The sequence below is a fragment of the Coenobita brevimanus genome, chromosome 39 (assembly GCF_032717465.1).
Source record: "Coenobita brevimanus isolate Jiangsu-jjx chromosome 39, ASM3271746v2, whole genome shotgun sequence".
Taxonomy (NCBI): domain Eukaryota; kingdom Metazoa; phylum Arthropoda; class Malacostraca; order Decapoda; family Coenobitidae; genus Coenobita; species Coenobita brevimanus.
In genome coordinates, this window is record NC_136992.1 from 17,835,952 (window position 1) to 17,852,464 (window position 16,513).

A 16,513-nucleotide genomic window follows, 5' to 3' on the forward strand; every position below is an offset into this window, starting at 1 on the left:
TCCTCTACATGAAATACATATCATCATCATTGTCCTCACCCCTACCTCCACTTAAAGGCAAGTTGAGGGAGATCCCAATGAAATACCTGGTGATAATACAGCAGTGTACATTATGCGTACCACTATGACACAAAGAGCAAGATAAAACTCTTAAACTGTTAATGACTCCTGAATCAATCTGTTTCTACAGTATACAGTAATTTCAACATACCTCAGCCACTCTCTTGTAACTCCAGCTCTTAGCATTCGGTAGGTGTATTCCGCGTATTCCTTGTCTATTTCAACCATAAACTCGTTTAATTTTGTGGAATCACATGATGAATAATCTGCTAAAAGTTTTAATTTCCTCAGCTCTCTCATAAACCTTTGTCGGAGAATACCATTCTTCATGCTGATATCCTCTCGTAGATTATCTTCCCCAAGCTGAAGGAGAAGATCACCATCCACTCTAGAGTGAACAAAGTCATCTCCAAACTGGGAAAATCCAATCTGCTTGACCCACTCTTTTACATCTTCTGGAGTCCATAGTGGCACTTGCTGACTTAATTTGTGTGGAACTTCTTCACCAATAAGACGAAGAGCTTGTACTGCATATTTACTCGCGATGGCATTTGGTGAACTAGCAACTTCTTTTAAAGGCTCGACGGCACCTATCTCTCTGAAGAGTTCAATGTTCCCCTGCCGCTTCTTGATACCTGCTTCCATACAGAAATGGAAAGCTGCCAAGTTCCGTGCCTCTTCCCTTTTACTTCTCAGAACTGGCAGCAATCGTTGCAACCAATTCTGGCTTTGCCCATGGCGGTGGGCCACAGTAGAATTCGCAAACTGATCGGGAATTTGATTCAAAACAAAAGGTTCTACAAGATTAAGAGTCCCAGACTGTAACACAGCTGCTTCAAGTTCCTTATTTGCAACAAGAGCGGCAATAGCCAAACAGGCATAATATTTTATATTGTCATCTGAATGAAATGCGAGAGGAAATAGCCACATAGGGACTTTTCGTTGTATCATTGCCTGCTGGTTATCTGAACCACCATACAGGGACAAGTTTGCCAAGGCTCCAGCACAGTGTCTTAATGTCTCAACATCAGATTTTCTGCACTCTGATAACACAGCATCCAAACCGCCCAACTGGATGATATCAGAGCATGTGCCTTCACTGTGCTTGAACAGATGCTCCAAAATGCCTGTTCCCACACGTGACTTATCAACAGAAGAACCATTTTTTGTGCAGTCACAAGCAACACTTACTACATTTTCTAAACCATTTTCAACCACATATCCACGATTTTCTGTAGTCAGACACTGTTCTAACACTTTTGCACTACTAAATTTCAACTCTGAGTCATCAGAACGACAATTGTTTAGAAGGATCTCCATGCCACCGTTATTTCTTAAAACATTACACAGTGAAAAGCCAAGCTCATGACCATAGGTAGGAACTGACCAAGCTTTCCTCATCATGCCATCTATGTTTTCCAGTAGAGATGGAGCATCATTTACTGTCAATGTTTTGAGCTGTTCAACAAAAGAGGACATAACTCCCGAGTAGCGCATGATGGCGTTTTGAATATCTGCAGGTTGTGATGAGGCATTCAGATTATCCAAGTCTTCAAAGCCAGTTATTTTTACATTGCTCTGTAAAGAAATACACTTCTATTAGTTACAGAAATTTACAAGTTCGAAGTAGGCCATACTATTGCAGTGAATGAAGAAACAGGAAAACTGAACTGTTGACCTTGGCAACTGGACTGTGTTGGTATGTGTATATGGTACATTCTGCACCAAAAAATCTACACAAGATAATCTAAAAAGACAGGTAAGTTTAACTCTGCTGTATACAAGTGAAACATTTAACATCTACAGATGAGCAGCTATGTACAAGTGATAGAGTTACCTGTGAGGCAGTCATGGAGGAAGACTGTTGAGTGCACATATTGTTTTTCATTATTGTGATTCCTGATTTTGCAGCTTTCCTGGATGACTCTTGATTGATTGTGCCAGCTGAAGTTTTGGTTTGGCGCTGCTGCTGCTCAGTGACTGCTGACCGATGGGCTGAGAACCCATCACCAGCCACCCTCATTGTTGCACCCTTCACCTGGGAGCCCTCGCGGTGCTCCACATCTCCTGCACGCAGCTGCCGTGCTTCCTGCAATTGAATACAAGGTTAGTATCATATCCAAGAATATAATAAATAATGCCTACGTACTACCATGATCGAAAGTTTGCTGATACTTCCCTGCCAGTTATGGAGACGGAAATTATTATAAGAACTTTCTTATATAACAGACAACAAAGAACTATAAGAAGCAAGGATTCTTTCCGTCGTCCAGGGAGGAAGGAAAAATATGAAAGGCAGGACACAAAGGTAACAGGGAAATGACTGCATACTTCTGATATCGTGCTGACAGTACAGACAGTAAGAATGGAGATCTGGAAATCTCCAGTTTGTTTATGTGTTAGGATGTGGCAACCCCACTACCCAGCACTTAGGTTGTAAACAACCTCAAACCTCCTGCAACTCAGAAAGGATGAACAAGCTGTACCTGGAACGTCTTTTCTCTTTTGATTCACGTCTCTAATGAGATTAAGACGCAATACTATGGACCCTTCCGGCCCATGTGAATGTTGGAAGACTGGGTTCGAATAATGAGATTGATGACATACATCAGAATTCTGCCCACAGATAAGTTCTGGAGTCCTCTGATTTACGAGTCTAGTACTGAGTATGTTGGTATAACTCAGATGTCATGACATCCCAGTAAGTTTACATTAAGCAGTATGATTCAATGCCACTATTTCCTAATATCATACATATACTATAGTGAGGTGAGAAGACACACAAAAGACAGGCGATAATACTTCTGACAACTACATCTGATTCCTTTATTTAATTTTTTTCCTGGCAACGACAAAGAAACGGGGGACCTGAGAATAATAATAACCCATTCACATCGGGGGCGGGTTTTTCGCTTTGTTCTTGTCGTTTCCTGACAATTTTTATTCTATTCAGGATAAACTTTTCAAACTGGATGGGTTACATGCGGCCTTACCAAATGCCTTCAATACAAGAAGACTTTCCACGCTTGAATAAAACTGTCCGGTGGCAACAGGAACGGAAATATACCTGAACATACCTAGCAATATAATCCCGCCTCTGGCACTGGGATCCAACTTTTAAGACTTCTGATACCCATCCACCCACCAACACTGGCAATCTACTCCCGCTAACGCCAATCGATAATATTCAGAGTAGTGAGTAAGGGAGCCCGTGTGTTAATACCTTTATGATTAACCCTGTCAAGGTGAAGGCAGCTCTACTATTTACTGCAGCTGCGACAGATGATTTTATCTACCCGACAGTGGGTCATGGGACCCTGAGTGTAAATACTGTCACCAAAAACCTTCCCATAATCAGGGCAACTCTAGTACTCTACGGCAGCTAACGGCAGACGAATATCCTGAGGTGAGTCCAAACAGCATGACAGTATTTACGACACCCAAAATAATATAAACAAGGAAGTAAAGCATCTCAATGCATACAAGGCCACTACACCCACATAGCAGTTGTAGTTACTGGAACTCCAGCTTATCTGAACTTGAACCCGGAGGACTGCAAACTGAAGCTGCCCTTCAATTACACTCTACCATCCTACTTTCAGGGGACAGCGAGGAAGCTGAGGGACATTTGTATAACCAGGCAGCGGAACCAACCAGGTATATAGGTGACACCACGTGATGGCGTCCCTTTCCAGCACCAGTGTCGAAATCCAGCTTAATACAGTGGCCATATTTATACAAGATTTTGTTAAATTTCTACAGCAAAGGAGTCTCCGTAAGTTGACTCTTCTCACAGATTTTTTTTTGTGTGTGTGTGTGTGTGTGTGTGTGTGTGTGTGTGTGTGTGTGTGTGTGTGTGTGTGTGTGTGTGTGTGTGTGTGTGTGTGTGTGTGTGTGTGTGTGTGTGTGTGTGTGTGTGTGTGTGTGTGTGTGTGTGTGTGTGTGTGTGTGTGTGTGTGTGTGTGTGTGTGTGTGTGTGTGTGTGTGTGTGTGTGTGTGTGTGTGTGTGTGTGTGTGTGTGTGTGTGTGTGTGTGTGTGTGTGTGTGTGTGTGTGTGTGTGTGTGTGTGTGTGTGTGTGTGTGTGTGTGTGTGTGTGTGTTTGTGTGTGTGTTTGTGTGTGTGTGTGTGTGTGTGTGTGTGTGTGTGTGTGTGTGTGTGTGTGTGTGTGTGTGTGTGTGTGTGTGTGTGTTTACCACTATGACTTACTGGCAAACAACCTAGTATATGAGGCTGTAAGCACGACAGAGGTGTCATCGAACTTCTCTGTCTGACAAACAAAGGTATACAGGAGACGGGAGGTACTTTCCCCTCACTGTGACTTTTCAACATGCAATATGAGGTAGTGGGTATGACAGGCCAATTCCAGCTGTCTCCCATCCGACTTATCGGCAAACAGTGGTATTTGTTTTAGGTAAGGTGAGAGGGTATGTAAGGGAGGGTGGTGGTGTGTCGTGGGAAGAAGTGTCAAGGTGAAAACGAACAGAAGTGCTTGAATGTCCTTTAAAGGCCACCCCTCACTGGATGCAGCGTCAGATGATAGACATACAGATGGACAGATAGGTATAACATGCTTCAGCATCAGACAATAGACAGAAAGCTAGATGGATAGATAAATGGGTTAAACATGTTTCAGAACCAGGCATGAAATAGATAGCTAGATGGGTAAACAAATGGGTATAACATGCTTCGGCGAAAAAACAAGATAGAAACCTTGATGGATAGATAAATGGGTTAAACATGTTTCAACGCCAGGCAATGGGGACAGATAGCTACATGGAGAGACAAAGGGGTACTATAAGCTTCGGCGTCAAGCAAGGGACAACTAGATGGAGAAACGGAAAACTAAACTATGCTTCAGCGTCAGGGAATAGATAGATCAAGTTATGGACGACGAAAGAGGTATAACATGTTTCTCTCAGCTTTCTCCCCTCCGATCAGTTTGCAAGCACTGGTGTACAGGAGGATGTAGGCGGGAGTGGTGGCAGGTCTTCTATATATATACCAGCGGCAACACGGGTGACTCTGCCAGAAAGTTGGCCACGTGCGTCACTTCTTATAAATTCTTCAAGTTGTGTCTGGCGGTTGCATCACCTCACAGACAACACCATTAAAACCTTTATAATACAGTAAAGCCGACACCAATACCTTCAAAATGCAGTACCTGCACTAATACCTTCAATATATATAGTAAAACTAACATTAATTTCTTCAAAAACCACCGTCAACAGTAACTTCAAAATGTAATACCAGTACTAATTCCTTCTCAATATAGAATCACCACCAATACCTTGAAAATATAGTACCACCACCAATATCTTGAAAATACAGAACCAACACAATAAATTCAGAACACAGGGACACCATGAATACCTTCAAAATACGGTGCCATCACCAATACCCCCTACATCATTACATTCAACCCTCTCAAGCATGGAACAACTCTATTCCAGCTGAGGCTAGACGATGTTTATTCAGCTGAGAATGAGTCATAACACCAGGGATATTAAATATTTCATAATGAATTAACAACTGCATTATCTACACACAAATCTTCAATACCACCATCTTTACTTTCAAACATGCACTGCGGTAACACACTTAAGACATTGCTCCAGAAACCTTGAATCGAAAACATTATCAAAATCTGAGAACTTATGATAGTATTCTAAGTGAAGTAGGAGGCAGTCTTTGCACCTCTTCCTTTGCGATATAATAAGTATACTATACCTTAATATTCCCTTGCAAAGTTGTTAACAGCGTTTTAATATCGACACTGTTTACAGGAATAACGAAGATGATACTGAGGTACTGTGCGGAAGAAATCGCTAAGGAAGAGGTGTTGCGAAATCTCCAGTCATTTAGAATACAACCCTTAACATCATTAGCACAATGACGTATCTTTTCTTATTTTGTTGTAGCTCACACTTGATGATTTTATTCAAAGAAGACGTCTTGTACTGGAGGCTTTGCGTAGCAGCAATAAAATCACAATCGATAATGGCAACCCTGTTTTAAATGTAAACACGTCCCTTAGCTGAAAAAAAACTTACATGTCAACTTCAGTGCAGTACCTGAGTGCGCCTACAGCATCGAGGAAAGCACACACACACACACACACACACACACACACACACACACACACACACACACACGGGAGCCTCTCAGTTAATCACTCTGCGTCACTTCAGTTGTTAAAACCTCGAAGCTAATGGCTGTTTACAGGAAGATGACGTAAAACCCAAAACCACGGCTCCAATGATGTTCTGTTTACTGGGAAATGACATAAAACCCAAATCACATTCATCGCGACTTGAACTTATAATGAAATGGCAAAACAGAAAAAACATGAAGGGTTATCAACAAAAAAATTTAAAAGCCAACACGGCACTATTTTATTTTTACAATTAAATGGCGTTAAAACCAAAACGTACTAGCAGCTTTTTTACAAAACTACGTAAATACCAAAACTGTTTACACTTGATTAGTGTATTCGACGCTCGACATAGATCTGACAGCCCCCTCTCTGAGCCCAGCAGTCCTCCTACGTGTCACACACCTTTATATATTACCAATTCGGTGGAAATATTCACCGTTCACACAATGCATGCAATGACGATCTCACTCAGGACTGGAGGGTTGTATTAGCAGGGGTGTTTTTATGACATGTTGGTGGGTTTTCTCAAATAGCAGTAAATTTTGTTTTGTACAATTTTAAGCAGCAAATTGTTCGCCGTCCTACACCACCACCACCACCACAACCATCACACCATCATTTCCTCATCATCGTCACATCATCATCTTCACCTCAGCACAATATGATTACCTCATCGTTGTCACCACCATCATAACATCATTGTCAAATCACCATAACATCGTCGCCTCACCATCATATCAACACCATCATGACCGTCATCACGATCAGCACATCATCATCATCATCATCACTACGTGACAGCATATTTTCCTGAACCATTTGTGGTCGAGGTCCAATATCCGGGTGATCTTAGTTTACTCCTGTTGCTCCCAAACACTTTTACCGAACTTTGGAAAGGTCTCTCGTACTGAAGGGGTTCATTAAGGCTAAATCTACCCCCTCCATTTCTGAAGTATCTGTCCTAAACTGAATAAAACTATCAAGAAATATCAAACATAAAATGAAAAAGATATCCCCGTGCTCACTGGGTTACCTAAGCTGAACAACACCTGGCGGCAGCTGGAAGGAAATATCAAAGGAAGAGTTCGTGTGGGTTTTGGAGATTGCCAACTCTGCCTTCATGTATGCTATGTAAAACTTCTTCATACAGATGTACTTTGTGTTGAAGCGTGAGAGAATATCAACGAGCTATATGCAAAAAATAAATATATATATTATTACGATAAGGAAGAGTTTCTGGCCAGCCTCACAAGTCCAGAAAAATAAGGCCTCTACAGTTAAATGGTCTGATTAATAGTGGAATGACGACATGCGTAATGGTATGGACGAAATGACGACACCATTCATCACACGCAATGGCTTGGATCTTCGATTCAAACCCTCTTCTTAAACACTTTACTCAGCTTTCTAGGACATTTTAACACATGAGTTCTTAATACTCTGTAATGACATATGCAAAGGGACGACCAGAGTATTTCACACATGCACTGACGTGAAATTTAGACTTACGTGCATTTTTTAACGCTGTCTTAGCTCTCAAGGGCACTTCCACACATACCTTCGTGTTATCCAGTAAAGACAACGTGAAGTGGCGACTGTATCACTTTTCACATCTAATGGCTTGCTTGTTCGATTCACGGGCAATTCTGAAACGCTTTGCTCAAAATTTCATGGGCAATTTGATACATACCTTCTTGATACTCCGCATCTGATGCATTGTAGAACAGCAGGAGCAACAGCAGGATGAGGAACAGCAGGGACGAGAGAAGGCACAGCAGGACGGATAGGCAGGGGCGGGTCGGGGCAAGCACCCTCCCTCACACCCCACACCGCCACTGCCCGAGCTGGCCTTGCTGTGCCACCCGCTCCACCCACCCACACCTTGGCTCCCGCACACACTGCCATCACTGCACCTCTCCTCACTCTTGTCCCAGCTTGAGGCGCCTGTCTCCGTTCCCGGTGGAGGTGGTGAGCTGCTAACTTTACCTTCTGAGTCAGCACAGAGCCCGTCATGGTTCTTAGTACCTCCCTCGGTTTCATCGTTTTCAGTGACGCTAAGGCTGGCGGGGTTTCTCTGACCGTTCGCACACCTGCAATGCTTTTCCTGACAGGTATGGCAAATGCGACTTCCAAACTCGTCATCCTTCCCTGTATCTTCCTGTAGCTCACTGTTTTTACAGATATTATTACAGCCGGAGGAGCTGTCACAGTGGCAGGTCTGGCTGCATTGACAAACGCGACACCCAGTCACACGCGAAGATGACAGCGATTCGGGACACCGGATTTTGCTGAGCCGATCTGCACAACGCGAATTGGGACTGAGGAGCACCCAGAAGATGTCAAAATTTATGACTGCCCAGGGTAGCGGGGAGGTGTGCGTTGAAGTGGAGAAGAGGTGACCGCCACGAGTGTTGACGCCAGAGTTCTTCCTGAGGCCCAGTGAGGGAATCACACTGTCACTCACTCGCCGCTTTTTCTGTATCACCATGTCCGTAGCTGATTTTTGTTTCCTCGCCGATATCACTACTTTCCATCCACGCTCCAAATTACGTAGGGTACTATATTTACGTCACCATTACGTCACAGTTCAGACGAGGGACATGGATGCTAGAAATATTCAAGTGACGTCTAACTTTCTCTATCATCATATTTACACTTTCGATTATCTTGGCAAGAGTCCAGTCTCCCTTACAGTTTCACTGCGATTCCTTCCTTCCATGCTCTAAATCACATTGTTTACTAAATTTTACTGGCACCGTTGCGTCATAGTTCAAGTAAACCGCGTCATCATTATTTGTACATCATCACAGTCACACCGTTGCTGAAGTGATCCGATTTGTAAAGTCCATCGAGTTCACATCCAGTTAAGTCAAGGGAAACAACAACACCACCGTAGCTGATTCTGGCACAGGTTTTGTTTCCCTTACGGTGTCACCAGGGTTCACAGTTCTAAGAGGATCGGAATGACGTACGTATGTTGCTATATCTATGGCAAGGTACATAACAGTTCAAACGAAGGACACTGTTGCTACCAACACTTACGTGACGCCACCTTCAAATGCCATGCATTTACTAAGTCTGTGTATCCTTGCCATGTTATTCCTTGATTTTGTATCAGACTGTCTTTCAGGGTAAACCTTAAATAACCTGTAATCGCAATTCAATTACAATGACATTACGTAAAAAATGCATACAACTGATTCATCATTGAGACCTTTCATATTGTTTTTTATGCTGTTTGTGCTAGACTGCCATTCACGGGAAACCTTATATAATCTTTGCTTCCATTTTTGATCCCTTCAATCCAGTGACTTGTTTTATTGACGCATTCTTGCAATTATGTTCTGCAACTGGGATTCATCTTGTACTGAGGTCAATGAAGGGTACATCTAACCGTTCCAGTTCGGAAAGCCTCTCATAGCTAGATCAAGTAGTCTGGGGGTACCAAGAATACACTGAAAAATACGTCACCGTACTGAAGGGGTTAACATGAGAGAAATAATGTAAACTAACTAAAACAATTTCAATAAACTATGCGCCGCTGACTGACATTTTTGGCGCACGATTGCATGCCAACTGGAGGCATAGCTGTGATGTTTTTGCCAAGAACTAATTTTGATATCCGAACTAAACGTGGAGAAAGTTGAGGGTACATTATGTTATCAGGCCTGAAGGGAATGAATCGTGAAAAAAATGGTAAGGTTGAGAGATAAAGGGAATGACAGGTGAAGAAACTGTAGGAAAAAATGCACGGTGTGACAACTGGAGGGATTGAAAAAAAAAAAAAACTGTATGCTACAAAAGTTGGAGGAATGACAAATGATTGGTGTTAAGGAAAGGTGAAATATTATGTATGGTAAGACAATCACTGGGAATGAAAGGTGAAAAATTTGCGAGGTATGAATTGGGGTGTTGCAAATATGGAAGGAATATTACTTTTGTTGATCAGATTCGAAGGCAGTGATTTGACCGCAGTAGCCAAAGGACGCCATTTTTGTTTTATTCATGATGGTACAACACGATTTCATTCAGTTAGGAGATCGCCAAAGCAGTAATGTTAATGAAAGCTACGTATAACTCCTACCAATCCAAGAGTCGCCCCTGAGCTGAGTGATATCATCTGGTGGTAGCAAGAATAAAGTACTAAAAGGAGTCATCGTAGTGTAAGGGATAAGGAAGTGTGTGTTTACCTGTCGGACATGATGGCAGAGTGTGTGAATGCTGTAGGAATCGTATGTTATCGGAGAAGAAGGATATGTGTCAGAGTTGAAGGTAGGGAAAGCTGAGGGAATCTTAACCCTCTCATGGGTAAGACAACTCTAATATTCTATTCCAGCAAAGGGCAGACGATTATATGCAGCTGAGAGGAAGTCACAGGAATCTGAGTGTTAGTTTATCATAGTTGAAGGCAGTGAGAGGAACTAAAATGCCTCATCCAAGTTGAAGGTGCAGTGTGTGTGTGTGTGTGTGTGTGTGTGTGTGTGTGTGTGTGTGTGTGTGTGTGTGTGTGTGTGTGTGTGTGTGTGTGTGTGTGTGTGTGTGTGTGTGTGTGTGTGTGTGTGTGTGTGTGTGTGTGTGTGTGTGTGTGTGTGTGTGTGTGTGTGTGTGTGTGTGTGTGTGTGTGTGTGTGTGTGTGTGTGTGTGTGTGTGTGTGTGTGTGTGTGTGTGTGTGTGTGTGTGTGTGTGTGTGTGTGTGTGTGTGTGTGTGTGTGTGTGTGTGTGTGTGTGTGTGTGTGTGTGTGTGTGTGTGTGTGTGTGTGTGTGTGTGTGTGTGTGTGTGTGTGTGTGTGTGTGTGTGTGTGTGTGTGTGTGTGTGTGTGTGTGTGTGTGTGTGTGTGTGTGTGTGTGTGTGTGTGTGTGTGTGTGTGTGTGTGTGTGTGTGTGTGTGTGTGTGTGTGTGTGTGTGTGTGTGTGTGTGTGTGTGTGTGTGTGTGTGTGTGTGTGTGTGTGTGTGTGTGTGTGTGTGTGTGTGTGTGTGTGTGTGTGTGTGTGTGTGTGTGTGTGTGTGTGTGTGTGTGTGTGTGTGTGTGTGTGTGTGTGTTACCAGGAATGTAAGTTAAAGAAAGTAAACATAAATGGAAAACTTGTTATCAAAGTTGAAGGAGGTGAACAGTGAAGGGAGTCGTGTGGTATGCCAGCTGAAGGCAGTGTGTGAAAGTTGAAGGAATTTGCTGTAACCAGAGAAGCCAGTGAAAGGTGAAAGTTCGGTCATCCTCACATAGGGCACGTCCTGGCTGGCTCACTCTGTCGTTTACTAGTGTATTATTAATGGTGAATATGGTCAGTATCGCAGGGAATTTTGTATGTTAGGTGCCCAAGGTGGAAAAACGTGCTAATCCTTTACCTCTATACGGGACATTCAGGCTGGCTATATCAGCTGTCAACTAACGAAGGCTGAATATGCCATGAATCGGGGGAAATTTTGCGCTGTCATTGTTAAAGGCAATGAAAAATATACACATTCTTTTCCAACCAATAAAGACTGAATATGGTGTGAGTCGAGGGAAATTTACGTTATCAGTGTTGAAGGTAATGAAAAACGTGCACATCCTCTCCTGAAACGGACAAACCCTGGATGTTTTATTCCTTTCGTTACGAGGACGTATTTTTTTCGTTTTTCTACATCCCAACACGATATAATTCAGCTCAGGGCAAAATCTGAAGCACTGCATGGGTTACGGATGGATATATCTCAGTTCTCCACTTCGAAAACTCTCCAAAATTGAACAAAATCCTCCAGTGGTAACCGCGATAGAATACAAAATACATCATCGGAGTGAAGTGCCTAAACGGGCGTCAACTTGCATATTCTGAAGACAGACGAGGGAATCGTAGGCTACTGTAAGAGCTGGTGGCAATGGATATGTGCACAGCCTCCTTCTTAATCCCTTTAACCCAACGACCTATTCTCTTACTATCATCTCCCTATCTCCAGATGACTGTATTCATCTTAGGAATTTTCTATCTAGGTGAAAGAGTTAAATAAGACTAAAGTTAACCTCTCCTGTTCGCAAGATCTTCCCTCAACTGAATAAAATCGCCTAGAGATTAGCAGGTCATCGGATGGAAGGGTTAATACGGCACATCCTGACCGGTTCAGTCTGACGTCAACTTGCGTGTAATCAAGGAGGAAAAGTAATGAAGATGGAGGAATTTTGGCGTAACCCGAGTTGAAATAAAGGTATTTTAATCCGAGCTGACGGACACGAAAGTGTGCACATCCTCTTTCCCAACACGGCACATCCTGGCTTGCCCAAACAACTGTCAATATGCGTATTCTGAAGGTGGCGACAACTGAAGGTAATTTAGGCTACGTTATGAGAGTTGAAAGAATATTGTTTTTAATCAGCGTTGAAAGCAATGAAAGTCGGTGTGCACATCTCCCCCCTCTCTCCCTGTTACAGCAAATGGTGGCTTCCTCAGTCTGCCATCAACTTATCCGAGTTGAAAAAGGTCGAAGTTGAAGGAATTTTGCGTTAACGCTGTTGAAGGGAATGAAAGTTAATGGAATTTTACCAAGGCAAGTTTTATCTCGCTCGATCTGCTGTCCATTTATGTATTTTGAAGATGGTGACAAGTCATTTTGTGAGTTAAACCGAACATGTATTAATGGTAAATGAACAGTGTTGTAACCCGAGAAGAAGGCAGCGAGAGAGCGCACACCCTCCCTTAACACGGCACATCCTGGCTGCCTCACTCTGCCGTCCACTTCCACTCTCCCTGCCCGCCCAAGTCAAGCGTCCTTCACGTCACTTCCTTGATTACTGCTGGCCACCAAGCACTTCCTCATAGGCAGGATTCACTGACAGACTTACAATATATTCCCTCTCGTAACTTGTGTGATTTGCAGGAAGTACAAGAGACAGGAATTTTGTACACCTTCTCCGTCCTTTCTTGCAACAACAACAACAACAGCAGTTCAAGGCAATTCTCCTCTCATGATAACTGAAGATTTTGTTCTGTTAATACAAAGAATAATACAAGGAAATATTCCACATCTTCCTGCAATACAAGAGGGAATCGTTCGTAAATCAGTCTAAGAATCCCTCCCACCCCTACTTTAACCCCCCCCCTTCTCTCTCTCTCTCTTTCTCTCACACACACACTTAGTTTTCGAAATGGAGGGATTACCTACTGCCTTCATTAACCCTTTCTCACCACCAGGTCTCTCCTATGCTGAGTAAAATCGCCTGGTAACAGCAAGAACAAACGACTAAAAACTGCCTCATCGTGTTGGAGTCATTAATCCCTTTACAACTTCGACTTTCTTTTTTATTTCTTTTTGACACAGACAGACGGTATTTCTTGAGATTAGTAAGGATCTCGAGTAGTGAAGGGGATACAGAAAAGAATCCCCCTAAGCTGAATAAAGTCGTCTGGTGAAATGTGTGTGTGTGTGTGTGTGTGTGTGTGTGTGTGTGTGTGTGTGTGTGTGTGTGTGTGTGTGTGTGTGTGTGTGTGTGTGTGTGTGTGTGTGTGAGAGAGAGAGAGAGAGAGAGAGAGAGAGAGGTCCTCGGGCTGAAGGAGTTAAGAGGCTCGGCTGATGTTTATTTCCACTCCTTCACTCACAATGCTCTCGTTATGAACCTTATATTCACTACTCAGGCGTTCTTGGAATGGGGGAGATCGTAGCACCTCTTTCTTAGACATTTACTTTGCATAATAAGCTCTGGTATCCTCTCCATACCTTTAATATTTGTTTAATATCCACACAGCTTGCATCACTCCCACAAAGGAAGATATCAAGGAGTAACAGGCAAAATAAACAGCTAACGACCAGGTGTTATGTCTCGTAAATCAACGAGAATACGACCCATACTTTCCCTTCTCAAGCAAAACTACAAACTTTAAACTATTCCTGTTAAAGCAGCTGAAGTTAGCGGACGTTCGCCTGCAGTCTGCTTGCAATTGTAAAGTCTTTCAGTACACTGCAAATTTTCTCCTTCCTAACTTTTATTTCGAGTCAAAATAACAATCAATTCTCTTTATGGTTGCTTCACTGTGAAAACACTCTCGGTCAGCCTTAACTGCTTCCCGATTTCTAGCAATATATCGTTCCACCATTAACGGATTCACTCGCTGGCCTCAATAGTTTTCTGTTAATACCAATATTTATCGTCAGTTTATATTCACTTCATTAAAGACTCATTCAAGCAGTAGTTTCATCATTTTCTGAGCAGTAACTTCTACGTATTTTCAATCCACTGCTCAAACTTTTATTCAACCAATAACTTTTTTTTTTATTTAATTACAGATGCACTGTTTTAACCGTTACTAGATGTAAGGCCTCAATTTCCTCATAGTTTTCAGTTTATTACACAAGCACTGTTCTATTTCCAGATTTAAAGCCATTTTTGTTCTCATTTTTCTATATCCAATACATCTGACAGTTCGGCTTGCCAAATTCGGGACACAAAATTAATTTAGTGTCAGCCCACGCTTGGTTCACTGGCAGCCAAAATGAATGGGCCATAGCACTATGAATACATTTAACACAGACACACAAACACATACTTCAACTGCTATGGCAAATCTGTTCTGTTAACGTCACTGTGATCAATATCAAATTTTTCTTGGCTCCACAACTGTCGAATCAACCAATCTTTTTAGGATCCACCGTTGAACAGGCACATATTATATACGTGTTTTCCAGTCCACAACAGTTTTCAAGGCCGATGGATGACCGTCCTGGAGCGGTGAGACGACATGGAAGAATCACCGTACTGTACTGTAATGCTGAAGTATTGCGAGTGATCCCATAGTTACGTAGCAGAAGTCTGAGTATCGTAGTGTACGTGTGGAAAAGTGGGTAATATATCAGTAGTGTGGAAAAGTGGGTAATATACGAACAGTGTGGTGAAGATGGGCAATGTACGAGTAGCGTAATAAGATGGGCAATGTACGAGTAGTGTGGTAAGTTGGGCAATGTACGAGCAGTGTGGTAAGGTGGGCAATGTACGAGTAGTGTGGTAAGTTGGGCAATGTACGAGTAGTGTGGTAAGGTGGGCAATGCACGAGTAGTGTGGTAAGTTGGGCAATGTACGAGCAGTGTGGTAAGGTGGGCAAGAACTGTTCCGAGCACCACAGTCGCCAACACACTGGCCCCGCGCGCTGCCCACTCTCCCAGTACCTGCCCGGGCTCCTGTGACCCCGCCTGGCCTGGCTCTCACCTCGCCATGGCCACATATTACACCCCTCTCCCCCTACGCACGCTGAGTCATACACAGACGCATATTTTACATCCTTTCAATCAAGGACTCTCTCTCTCTCTCTCTCTCTCTCTCTCTCTCTCTCTCTCTCTCTCTCTCAACTACCTGCCAAACCGAAACAGCGAGTAACTGGGCTACCTTGATGATGATGATGATGATGATGATGGATTATTATTATTATTATTATTATTATCATTATTATTATTATCATTACTATTATCTGTGGTAGGTGGGGACGCTCACCATCCACTCACTCGATGTAGTGCTGCTCTCGGTTGTCTGCCCATTCCTCTCCTCCATCCTTCTTTCCCTCCATCCTCTTCTGTCTTTCTTTCCTTCATTCTTTCCTCTTCCTTCTGCCTGTGGGTGACTCTACAATAAATGACAAGTCATATAGTTTCCTGTTCACCAAGAAACCATTCACTACGCTGGGTGGTAACCATATAACCAAATTTTGGCGCCTGGTTGTTTAGTGGGTAATTATGGAGCTCCAAACGGATTGAGCCGGTGAAGGTTTATATCCAAGGGGTGGTTGGGGTTTATTGCTCACGTAATGCCACTCAGCGATGAGTGAGGCTGGTCACTCTCATCTTAAATGTCAGGACCAATCTGACTAGCCCCGGGCTCCTACCCTCCTAATGGGGCAACGTAGGATTGGATGATGAATGAATGAATGAATATTATTATTATTATTGTTATTATTACCGGTATCATCATCGCCATTACTCTCGGGCACACCAGCAGGTGAGAAGTTACGCCTAACCCCCAAGAGAAAAGGGTAGATGAAGGAGGAGCGTCCCGGGCAGAGGGGAGCCTATACAAGGTCTGCAGAGAGGAAAGTTGGGTAAGGGACCTTGAACTTACCCGCGATGACTTCCTCCATCCCTCAGCGCTGACCTTACTCCTGTGTCGACACCGCTGTACAGACTCGAAAACAACTACCCCCACATATGTCTCGTAATCCTTCAATGCTACGAGGTCTCTCTCTCTCTCTCTCTCTCTCTCTCTCTCTCTCTCTCACACACGCACACACACACACACACACACACACACACACACACACACACACACACACACACAAACTTTTTG

The 16,513-nt window shown here is 43.1% G+C and overlaps 1 protein-coding gene across 2 annotated transcripts in view; it reads right to left on the bottom strand.

Annotated features, from left to right (window-relative positions):
• Sarm (sterile alpha and armadillo motif) overlaps positions 1-16,513 on the bottom strand; it is a 141,962-nt gene that overhangs the window by 14,407 nt on the left and 111,042 nt on the right. For both annotated transcript variants that reach the window (XM_080270156.1, XM_080270155.1), the window contains exons 6-7: positions 1,898-2,149; positions 212-1,638 (exon numbers count right to left, since the gene is read on the bottom strand). In XM_080270156.1, the coding sequence (XP_080126282.1) occupies positions 212-1,638; positions 1,898-2,149 (1,679 nt within the window). The remainder of the gene's footprint in view (positions 1-211; positions 1,639-1,897; positions 2,150-16,513) is intronic.